The sequence below is a fragment of the Mastigoproctus giganteus genome, chromosome 6, assembly GCF_048544385.1.
Source record: "Mastigoproctus giganteus isolate SK-2022 chromosome 6, ASM4854438v1, whole genome shotgun sequence".
In the NCBI taxonomy this organism is placed as follows: domain Eukaryota; kingdom Metazoa; phylum Arthropoda; class Arachnida; order Uropygi; family Thelyphonidae; genus Mastigoproctus; species Mastigoproctus giganteus.
In genome coordinates, this window is record NC_143580.1 from 193,338,174 (window position 1) to 193,350,595 (window position 12,422).

General features: G+C 34.4%; 1 protein-coding gene across 2 annotated transcripts in view; it reads right to left on the minus strand.

Annotated features, from left to right (window-relative positions):
* Positions 1 to 309: 309 nt before the first annotated feature.
* Positions 310 to 12,422, minus strand: part of LOC150084841 (protein yippee-like 5) — a 32,384-nt gene continuing 20,271 nt past the window's right edge. Inside the window, exons 2-3 of one of the 2 annotated variants that reach the window (XM_090375584.1) lie at positions 8,324 to 8,492; positions 310 to 813 (exon numbers count right to left, since the gene is read on the minus strand). In XM_090375584.1, the coding sequence (XP_090231710.1) occupies positions 615 to 813; positions 8,324 to 8,484 (360 nt within the window). In that variant the 5' untranslated portion in view covers positions 8,485 to 8,492 and the 3' untranslated portion in view covers positions 310 to 614. Of the gene's footprint in view, positions 814 to 8,323; positions 8,498 to 12,422 lie in introns of both variants that reach the window. The other variant, XM_090375583.1, reaches the window with a different exon arrangement.

Below are 12,422 nucleotides of genomic sequence, written 5' to 3' on the forward strand. Positions count from 1 at the left end.
TAATCAAGCAATTTTAATGAGATGTGCAATACTACTAACCTTATCTGCACTACTATCAAATATGGAGATAAAAAGGAGGGATTTCATAACTTGATATAGCATCTTCATATAAAAACAATATCAACAATGTAAATTCGGCACAAGAAATATACACAAACAAATAAGTGCCTCGTAATTATTAAAAACTATAGTATTTTTTTGAACTCTCAGATTATCAGATCTAATCCTTTATTTAAAAAATTAGTCATAACTTCTAAGTACCAAAAATAGCTTCTTTCTTTATTATTAATATACTTAAAAAATTTAAATGTAATTTTTTTTTTTTGTATAGTTTAAATAAAATCTGAATGCAATTTCCTAATCAGATAATTTAGATTTTTCCAAAGAAACTGCCACACTGCTCTATAATGCACGCAACAACAGCATTTAGTGAGGGCAAGGCAAATACCCTTTACACAATCTGGAACACCTGCATAACCTATTAATAGTGAGGTGACAGAAATCCATCCATCAGAATAATGAAAACAACTATTAATAGTAGGATGACAAATTCATTTGTCAGTATACTTAATTGCCAGTTGTAGCAAATCCCCCAAAACATCAAAATGTTGCTATCAATCTTCTCCATTTGGTTCATCAATCCTATCACTTTCTGTAACAAGTGCCCTCTCCAAGATCACTCGTCCCTCCTTGTACCGCTGATTTTCTTCCTTAGCAAACTCATACATCCAACCCAATTTGGTATCACAATTTTTGCAGGAAACGTCACGCACCATGTGTCTTCCAGTCAGCATAACACGATCTTGAACCTCGCTAAAAAGTTTAAAAATGTTTTGTATGTAATTTAAACATTAAGAAAAAAAAAATGTATGCTTTGTAAAGTTTCATAATGAGACTGCTAAATCCAAGTAAGAATAAAAATTAACACAAGAACTTAATTCTTAATCTTTATTTAGAGAGGCAACAGTGTTCTAACTGACCAAAAATATAATATAATAATAAATATAATTAAAATTTATTTACACACTTTTTCCTTGAACAGAAGAAAAAAAAAAAAAAAGATATATAGGCTTCTAAAATTTTGGTTATGAAAATGAATGCTTGGCCACCTAAGCTACAAAAAACAAAATAGAATAAGCAGCTACTGCTTTTACAAAAATTATATTTTAATTTTATAATGGTTACAGGGTTGGTGATAAAATATTCCAGCCACTTATAATACAAAACATTTGACAATTTTTGGGATTTTACTTCATAACTATGCTTAATGTTACTAAACTTAATTAAGGCTGAAGATATAATTACAGTGCAACAGTGTAAATAATATACAAGTATAATTTTCATTCTGCTGCACACACAAATTATATATTGCTTACAAATATTTACTGAGATTGGCTTAAACTCAAGTGAATCACAAAAGAATGTTTTCTAATTAAAAATCTATTACAATCAACTATAACCCAAAAAAAAAAAAATGTTGGAAATCACTTTTAATTATGTCAGTGGAAGAGGACATAAGACCACCCATGGAGTAGATCAAAGAAATCTGGTAGAAGCTCCAAGGTACTGGATAAATTGTATTTAATCATTTAAACAAACGAAGAAACAAAATTAACACGTAATATTTTTAAATAAAATTTTGCAGCTCAATTTTTAATCACAGTAGCACAGTGGTTATGGCTGCTAGCCTTTCACAGAGCATGGAAAAGTACTTGGTTCCAATCCTGTCAAGACAGGAGGGCACAATTTTTATAAACCTCTTTCAAGCTGTAGCCAAATTAGTCTCAGGAGAGGTCAGTCTCAATAGATTTTTACATTTTTTTCCCCAAAGGAAAACCTGGTGTTTTCATAAAAAAAAAAAAAAAAAAAAAAAAAACCCACTCAGAATAGATGCAATTTACAGAAATAATGCATTGAAGCCTACAAGCTGCCCACCTCTTGAGGATTTAAGTACACGTGTATGTCATATTCAGTTTTTTGAAAAATGTTTTCAGGTCAGGGGATGGTTGAGAAAATAAAATTTCCATTCCAATTTAAGTTATGATTTTTTTAGAATGCATGCAGCTTACAAAACTATTTAATACCCATATCGTGTACTACAATGTCAAACCAGCAGTGCATAACTTTTTGGCAAAGGTAAAGAAAGCCAACACGAGAACCACGACAAATTACAGGAAACATACCGGACAACCTGGTTTGCGACTACTACAGTTTCTCCCTGCATTCTCGGTAAACAGATGGTGCATGTTATCGGTAGTGGCAGTAGAATGAAGGCATAACAGACAATACACTGATTGGTGCCTGAACACAACAGACAATAACATCAGAGTTAAGTGATTGATTGACGTTATGATATGCATATATATAAAGAATCATTCTTTTCCTATTATTTCCTAACATAACATTTAAAGTCAGGTTAGGAAATATAATGAAAAATAAAGAAACTGTGGTAAACTTCAGAAGAGGGTGCGCACTCCAGCATAACAATCTAACTTTTTTTTTAACCAGCCAAAAATTTTAAAAAATGGCAATAGTCTGGAGTGTGCACCCTGTTTTGAATTTTGCCAAAACCAGTAAACCATTTCCTCTTTTCCTAACATAACCTTAAAAACATAGAAGGAAAAAAAAAAAAAAAAAAAAAAAAAAAAATCAGTAATGCGGTTTTTTTTTTCAATCGTGAAAGCACTCAAAACTCCAATAATCTATTTTTAATAATGAGAAAAAATTAATCATTACATTTTCTGTCATGCCTACTTGTCAATCAATATATCGTTCGACTTTTACTGCCACTACCAATAACACACACAGTCTGTTTACCGAAAATGCAGGGAGAAACTGTGGTAGCTGCAAACCAGTTTGTCCAGTAAATTTCCCATAGTTCTCATTTTGTCTTTCTTTTACCTTAGCCAACTTTTTTTTTTTTTTTTAATCCACAACCCCATCCAACTTTTTTTTTTTTTTTTTTTGTACTCCACACTAATCTTGCAGATTCTTATTGCATCTGGTTTTCTTGTCGATTTTTTCTCAATCATTACAAAAATCTTCAAACACATGCATTTATTTTTATACCACAGAAAAAATAAGCAAATAACTCAGTATGAAACTTGATCTTGGGTATTAATTATTATTTTTACCGAAATAATTACAAACATTAATATTCTTTTTACAATGTATTGTAAGGAAAAAGTAAGTTTTTGGGAGGGAAAGAAGAACTGTACAGCTATTACAATTGCAAGGTTGTGCACCATTGTCTTAAACTATGGCATTGATACGGTGTTTCTAGACTTTAAATCAGAAAATCTTTAAAAGTAACCAGTTATTATTAAAGAAAGACAGTATATTAATTTTTTCTCAGAATTTTTTCATTGTTTAATTTATTGGTGCATTGGCAGCAACCGCCATATTGCACCTATGTCTTAGAACAGGGGTGGCCAACAAGTTGATCGTGGCTTTAATTTTGGTCAATCAGGACGAATTTTAATATATATAAAAAATGGATTAGTCAAAATCTAAATCTTATTATGCGCCCCACTACATATGCTTATTACAAATCCGTCGAACCACGTGATTACTCTTGTTGCTGCTCAGCTGCTAGGCTTGTCTAGTGAAAATTCACGCAGTTACGTTGTGGAGAGCATAGTGTATGTATCGAATTCTTATTTAGCTTACTTAATATTAATAACCGGACAGTACTTATACCATTAATTTAATACCCTTTGATTTAAAATGAATACTACGAAAAAGAATAAAATGTATCATTTTCATTAAGAATGGAAACTAGAATACTTTTTTGTAATGATAAAAGAAAAATGTTGTTGTTTGATTTGTAATGTTTCTGTGGCTATACCCAGTAAAGGAAATTTAGAAAGGCACTTCAATGCACTCCATGGTAATATTAATCAGATTTTCAGCCTAATAGTGACCTTAGAAAAAATAAATTAAGAGAACTTAAATCCAGATTATTCGCACAACAAAATTTAATCGTGACCATTAATTTACGATCTAAAGCAGTAACTGTAGCATCATATAAAGTGAATCATCTTGCAAAAAACATGCAAACCATTTTCTGATGGTCAATTCATCAAAGCTGCATTTTTAGAAAAATGCATAAAAATTTTTTGAAAATTTTAAGAACAAAAATGAAATTAAAAGTGGTGTTCAAGATCTGCAATTATCTCTAAACACTGTGATGAGACGCATCGTAAAAATAAGTAAAATTGTGAGCGAACAATTGCGTGCTCATATTGCTAATTGTGTGTCTGTCCTTTTCTTTATAACTGAATGAATCTACAAATGTCAGTGATACAGCTCAATTGCTTGTTTTTATTCGTATGGTTTTTGATGATTCTGCCACTAGAACTGCTGGGTATAGTTTCGTTAAAAGAAAGAACCAGAGGTCTTGATATATTTAACACATTCAAAAATTTTATTGAAAAAATTAAATTACCACTATTTAAACTCTTATCAATAACAACAGATGGAGCTAAAGCGATGACGGGGGCATCTTAACGGATTCATCACATTGTGCCAAAAGAATGAATTACCAGATTTCTCGAGTTACCACCATATCATCCACCAACAAGTGTTAGCCAGCGAAAGATTAAATACTAAAAGTGTTATGACAGCTTTCAAAATCGCGAATTCCATCCGGGAACAATCTCTTCAAAGGAGACTTTTCAAAATGAAACTCTACGAAAATGAACCAGATCTGATATTACACACAGATGTGAGCTGGCCAAGTCACGAGTACGTTTCTACAGAGATTTTGAAATTTGCTGAATGAAATTAAAAAAAAAAAAAAAAAAAAGTTGATCAAAGGGGAGATGATTATCAGCAGCTACAAGATACAGAGTGGTTGTGTGATCTGGCTTTTTTGTAAATTTTACCAGTAAATTAAGTAATCTGAATTTGGAATTACAAGGAAAAAATAAAAATGTGGGTGACATGATTAGTAGTATTTCTGCATATAAATATCAATTTTTGGCAATGGCTAAGGATATCAAAGGAAAAAAAAAAAAAAAAAAAAAAAAAATATATATATATATATTATGTGAGATAAAAGTTGGGCAAAAGTGATAAAAATAAATAAATATGGCTATGTAGCTATCATTAGAGGCAGCAAATGCACATCCTCCACATGATGCCTAATTATATCTGATAATTAAAATAAATATGATATTTAAAATAAAAACATCAGCCAGTAGTACGGCAATAATGCAGAGCGAAACGAAACGTAAAATAATAAACAAACAGGGAAGGGAAAGTAGCGGTAGTAGGACAAAAGGTAGTCGATAATTCCCTGTATAATTTAGTCATTAAACCCAATTAATAAAACATGATATAAATTTAAAATAATGCCAATTATACATAATTTAGCGGAACCCCCTCGAAAGGTACCATTTCCAAAAGACGTGAAATATCACCAAAAAAGGGTTAAAGAAACTACCAAAAAACTAAAATATCAAAATAATAGACTGACCATCATGCCCCATATCGACAGAGGACCACGAGGCCAATAATGGTCATGGAATCGCTGCATTTCAATCGTCATACAAATCATCGCAAAGGCGGAAATATCGAAGAACCGAACCACCCAGGATTCTATGATGATTTTTCGCTGCATAAGGACCACCGCCATGCAAATCCTCTGCATTGGTTGATCTATCGGAGAATGGAGGTGTGGTTTGGTTCTTCGATATTTCCGCCTTTGCGATGATTTGTATGACGATTGAAATGCAGCGATTCCATGACCATTATTGGCCTCGTGGTCCTCTGTCGATATGGGGCATGATGGTCAGTCTATTATTTTGATATTTTAGTTTTTTGGTAGTTTCTTTAACCCTTTTTTGGTGATATTTCACGTCTTTTGGAAATGGTACCTTTCGAGGGGGTTCCGCTAAATTATGTATAATTGGCATTATTTTAAATTTATATCATGTTTTATTAATTGGGTTTAATGACTAAATTATACAGGGAATTATCGACTACCTTTTGTCCTACTACCGCTACTTTCCCTTCCCTGTTTGTTTATTTTTTATTATTTTACGTTTCGTTTCGCTCTGCATTATTGCCGTACTACTGGCTGATGTTTTTATTTTAAATATCATATTTATTTTAATTATCAGATATATATATATATATATATATATATATATATATATATATATACACACACATATACACACACGATCATTTTGCAAATATGCAAGATCATTTGCAAAAATATCCTGTTTTTGAATTTAACAGTGAGAAAGTTGTGGATGATTTTGAAACCAGATTCGGTGATTTTAAAACAATTGAAGACATTGTTCAATATATTTCTTATCCATTTAATGTCAACTTAGATACGAAACAAATTGCAGAAAAAAAAAAAAAAAAAAAAACCACACAGATTTTTCACATGGAGAAAATATTACTTGAAAATGAAATTATTACACTGCAAATCATCTAGACAAGAATTCAGTTATAGCTCAGACGCAGCATGGTTTTGTTAAGGGCAGGTCTTGCCTGACCAATTTGATTGGATACTATGATGTAGTCACAAAAGAACTGGATGCAGGGAATAACTTTGATATTATATATTTGGATCTTAGAAAGGCTTTTGATACTGTTGCACATGGAAGACTGCTGCACAAATTGGAGCAGTGTGGCACTGGAGGCAAATTGCTGCTATGGATAAAGGGATGGTTGAGTGGCAGAAGACAGAGAGTGGTAATTAATGGACACTGCTCAACGTGGACTAATGTTATTAGTGGAGTTCCTCAAGGTTCAGTGTTGGGTCCATTGTTGTTTTCGGTGTTTATGAATGATATTGATGATGGGATATCAAGTTTAATGTCTAAGTTTGCAGATGATACAAAGGTTGGCAGGGTCGTTAAGGACACTACTGACGCTATGCTGCTGCAACAGGATCTGGAAAGGTTGAACAGATGGGCTGAGAGGTGGCAAATGAAGTTTAACATTGACAAATGTAAAGTACTGCATATGGGTAGCAGTAATCCCAGAGTAACATATCAACTGTGTGGTACTACACAGAGTGGTAAAGAATGAAAAGGAGCTGGGGGTAATTGTGCAGTCAGATATGAAGTTTTCTGAGCATTGAAGATGGTCTGCAAGAGTAGCTCATGGTGTCTTGTCAATGATATACAGGAATTTTTCTAGCAGGGAAAAGGATGTGATTATCTGCTTGTATAAAGCAATGGTCAGGCCACTCCATGAGTACTGTATACAGCTCTGTAGGCCACATTTTAGGAAGGATGTAGAGCCGCTGGAACGAGTACAGAGAAGGGCAACAAGATTAGTGAATGGAACAAAGGGTTGCTTTTAGGAAAAAGACTTAAGTTTTGCAAATTACAGTGTCTGGAGGTCTAGGTGATCTGACTGAAGTGTATAAGGCCTTGAATGTTTTGTTGTTATTTGGTTTTTAGGAGCATTAGCAACTAAGGCCATATTGCTCCGGTGATATGCGGTGGTAATTCCCTGACCTTTCCGCATCCTCAGTATTTGGTGGTCATAGACTAACCCCAGTCTAATCAAGAAGAGTGTGCTACGCACTGCTGCTCCTGCCCACTTGGAGGTGCCAGGCCTTCAATGGTTTGAGCATGCTCAATGCTGATAGGATTCTTTCTCTTGCCCAGATTAATTGCTTCAGGGGACATAAATTCAAATTGAGGAAAGATAGTTATTTGTTTTTTTTTTTTTTTTTTTTTTTTTTTTTAGGAGCATTAGCAACTAAGGCCATATTGCTCTGGGATATGCGGTGGTCCTTCCCTGACCTTTCCGCACCCTCCGTATTTGGTGGTGACGGGCTCGAACCCCTGTCTAATCAAGAAGCGTGTGCTACACACTGCTGCTTCTTCCCACCTGGCTACTGAGATGCCTAAAGACAGTTGTAGAATAGATGTGGGGAAATTTGCCTTTGCCTTTAGCCAGAAGGTGATTGACTGCTGGAACAAACTTTCATCTGTCACAGAAGTTGACAGTTTAAATAAATTCAAGGCAGAACTAGACAAACATTTGGGGCGAATAGATGGGTGAAATGGGAAGTTTTTTTTTTTTTTTTGGCTGATGCTGTATAAGCTTGCTTTCTTGCATCATATGCCTCTTCTAATGCTAAAATAAAAGCAGAAACAATTTAAACCTTATTCAATTTTATTCTACTTGAGATGTAGAAGAGATGAATTTATTATCAACTTTACAGTTAAAATATACTACTGTGGTTGAAATGGACTGAAATGTATCAGGCAAGATTAGTACTACCTGTTGGAAAGTATTAGTAATACATAATTCATATTCAAATTATAAATACTAAAAATAAGCATACCTGTAATTCAGATTCACAACTCTGTTGAAAAGAAAAGCGCGTCCTGTAGCTCCAGTAAACCGAGTGCTAATTAGCTCATTCCTGTTTGTAAGAATGGTGTCGCAGCTGGCACATGAAAATAAACGAGATCCACCAATATGGTCAAGAAATATCCTACCCATGGCAGCAACTATTCTAATAAAATGAGTACAAAATAAAAAAAGCACATATATCGAAGATCTTCATATATTTATAAACTAAAAGTATATACAAAACCTACAATGAATGCTCTTCATATTGTTTATATGCCCATGGCCCTCTGAAAAGTAAAAGCATCCAAGTTATATAAATTATACTGGCTAACCAAAGAATGGACTACCAATCCTACAAGTAGAAAATGGGCTGTGCAAGAGAAATTAAAATAAAATTTGTGTGCCAGCTGTCTGCATTCAAGAATTAAGTCTTGTGAAACATGTATAATTAACTGTTTGTGTAAAGAATGGGCAAGCAGTGAAATTAAACAGATTTTCAAAAGAGAAATCTGTCTCCAACTCTTTAGGTAGCATATATGGTTGCCAGGTGTCCAGTTTTGACCTGGACAGTCCATCACTGTATACTTTCTATCAATGACCAAAAAACTGATTTTAGCCAAACTTTAAGATAAGTAAAATATATACATAAAATAAATATAAAATAAAAGCATTAAAATAAAGGCATAAAAAAAATATATATATATATAAGTAAAAAGCAATAAAATACAATATATAAAACAAAATAAAATAGTAGCTTTTGGGGAGAGGTGTCCCTTCAGCTAGTCAGTGAATGGTGTACTGCATGTATATATATGTTAGGAAGTAAGGAGTTGATCAGGCATGATCATGAATCTGGTGTCAGTAATGCAGATTACGTAAATGTGACGAATGCCAGTGCTCATTGCGCTGCAGAATGGTAGACTCCATATGGGGTGCATATGTACTCCCTATTATGGTTCATAATACTATTACAGTTGACCATGTTCAGTGCCTCATGCCACGAGTGCTGGTGATAATCACATGAATAATCTATGATCTCAATGTCATGTCGGGGATCAAGATTATGTTGCTCAACCCAGTAATGTTCAGCAACAGTGGAGCATTCAAAGTTAGCAGTTCGGAAAGTCCCCCCTCATGCTCTGAAACAATCTTTCAACCCCCTCCCCCCTTAGTTGTTTAGATGTGAAAGATATTTCCTCAAAAAAAAAAATTTAAGTTACATTGTAGATTAAAGTTTCAATTTAGTTCCATTAATATTTTAAATTAATATTTCTTACCATAATCTGCCTCTGTTTCCAAAATCAGTTTTTTTTGTGCCAAATTTTCCTTTGACATTTTTATGAAATGTCATTCAGCAAGCCTATCTACTACTTTCACTAATTGACATGAAAATGCCAAAAAGTGGAAGTTAAGGATACATTAAATCAACAGCTGTCTGGGTTTTTCTAAGGGGGGGGGGACAGTGGCAGACCAATCCATTTTCCTGAATTGTTTATTGTTTGTTGTTTTAGGAGCATTAGCAACTAAAGCCATATTGCTCCGGGAATATGCAGTGGTCATTCCCTGACCTTTCCGCATCCTCCGTATTTGGTGGTGACGGGCTCGAACCCCGGTTTAATCAAGAAGCGTGTGCTACGCACTGCTGCTCCTTCCCACCTGGCTACGGAGGCGCCCCATTTTCCTGAAAATATTCTAGATGTAGTGTTGAATATCTGAAAGATCCATGTAGCTCTCCCTTTAGGAGCACATTTAGTGGGCTGTTCATGACCTGCAGTGGGGAAGGGATAAGCAGAGTGGAGTTCAGGAAAAACAATGGCATCTCTGCCTTTGAACCATGGATGGTAGTGGGCAGTAATGCTATGGTGGTGGACACAGTACAAAGTCTGGTGCAAGCCAACAAATAACTCTTTGGACTATGACTGTCCAAGTACAGGTGGGGATTTCTAGGCAGATTTTTATGAGGAAAGTGTTTAAACCTGACAACTAAGGTGTATAACATATGACTAACTTGCCACTCTTCCTCACTGCTTGGCACCAAAAACTGCAGCTATCATGGGGTAAAGAATGCCAACAATGCAGCAGAAAACTAGGAAAAAAAAAAAAAAAAAAAAGTCTGTTTAGTTACAAGAGTCTTGTTTATAAAAAACAGTGTAGCATTTATATAAGGCTAATGGCAAGTTCTACATTTAGGAAAAAATTAAGGCAATGGATGGAGTGTGCAGGTATCCAAGCTAAAGGTAGTTGTACAATGGTCTGAGAAGTGTTCTGCTGGTATGCTCCAAGACCTCTGGTATGTTTGGAATAGCATTTGAATGCTGAACATTAATCAGAACATGCCTGCAGATCATTTACATCCAATTATGCTAATCACTTTTCCCAGTCAAGATAGCTTGTTCCATCAGGAACATGAACTGTGCTACTTTTCACCACACACACACACACACACACACACACACACACACACACACACACACACACACACACACACACAGTTAGATCAGCAGTTAAAATGTGAAAAGTGGTAAGACAGTAATTGAAAAAAGCAAATTAATAAAAATGTTGATCCAATAATCATACCTACTGGCCTTCAAATTCACTAGACCTGAATCCAAATGTGCATTTGTGGGACAAATTGGAATGAGCTGTTCAACTTGCTGACTGTTCACCAGTTAACAATTATGGATGCTCCATAGTCAGCATGGCTATAAGTATCTGTATCTTTTGGAATCTTGTCATCTTCATTCCCCAAAAGCAAAAAAGGTAGCTCCACACAAGACTGGGTGGTCATAATTTATTGGCCATTACATGTATATATGGCTATACTCTCAGAAGCATTGGACACCCTTCTGATACTTAATGAAGTAAGTCTGGCTAGTCAGCAAAGCGGAAGCAGCATATATCAGCAACAGTTAGTACAAGTCAAAAGCAAAGCTTAGAGTGTAAAGAAGATTTGATTACTAGATGCCACATAAATTGCTAGTTACTGTGCACTAATACACTTCATTTAACCTTTCAAAATCAACAGCAACTGATGGATTAACATTATTCCCAGAGCCATAACAAGCTGGCAAGCACAGAGCACAGATTTAAATCCCTAGAATATCTTTGTGTTAACACAGAATGCTGAATCTGAGTGTGGTCAATGGCTTCTCTTCAAATGCACAGCACAGCTAAGAGCAGAAATGGGCTAAAACCAATTCATTTTCGTGAAAACATTCTAGACCTAATGCAGTGCTAAATATCTGGACTAAAAGGAACTGACAGAAATGATTCAGTGACAGCCTAATCTCAAAGACAAAAATATTCTGAACAAGATATTCTTTTAAAAAAAAAATTGGGAAAATTAGATTGTATGGGAGCTGACTAAAGTGAATTAGAAAGATGTGCTAATGAGAAGCATTAACAAATCTTTGAGAGGTATGTTACAAGGCCAGCTAGAAAGAAAGGCTCTGAATGCTGGGTCATTTTAAAGCATGGGCACACCCAGCAGACACCAGGGGGGCCTTACTTGTTGATCTTAAATAATTTTTTAAAAGACCTCTGTCCCATATGTTACACTGTGGTGGAAAGCACAGCAAACATTGAACATAATGATATATACGAATAATGTTTTTGGCTTTCTTTAAATAGTTTAAAGTGCCAAAAATATTAATATTTAGAAAAATAATTTAAAATTTAATTCTCCCTTATGATTATAAATTAATAATATATATATATATTTTTTTTTTTTTTTTTTTTAAGTGTCGCTACACTCCGTGCAAAGCTTATCGCATGGTGATGGAGCATAGTTTCCAGTATGCTCTTTTAATATGTAGGGTTAGGAATGCAACTAAGAGAGACCTAGAAAAAAATTAAAACAAAATTTAAACCTAATATGGGCCACATTTGGAAATTTGCCAGCGGGCATGAGAGTTCTTAAAACGGCCCTGCCTGAATGCACTGCACTCAGACATGGTAAAATGAGTTGAAGGATGCTATCAAGTGGCTTCATAATTAAAAAGACAATGTTCTTTATATTTATATAGAGTACAGTTATAATTGTTGCCTTTTAACATTAACTACCATAATATATTAAACTTCAACTCTTT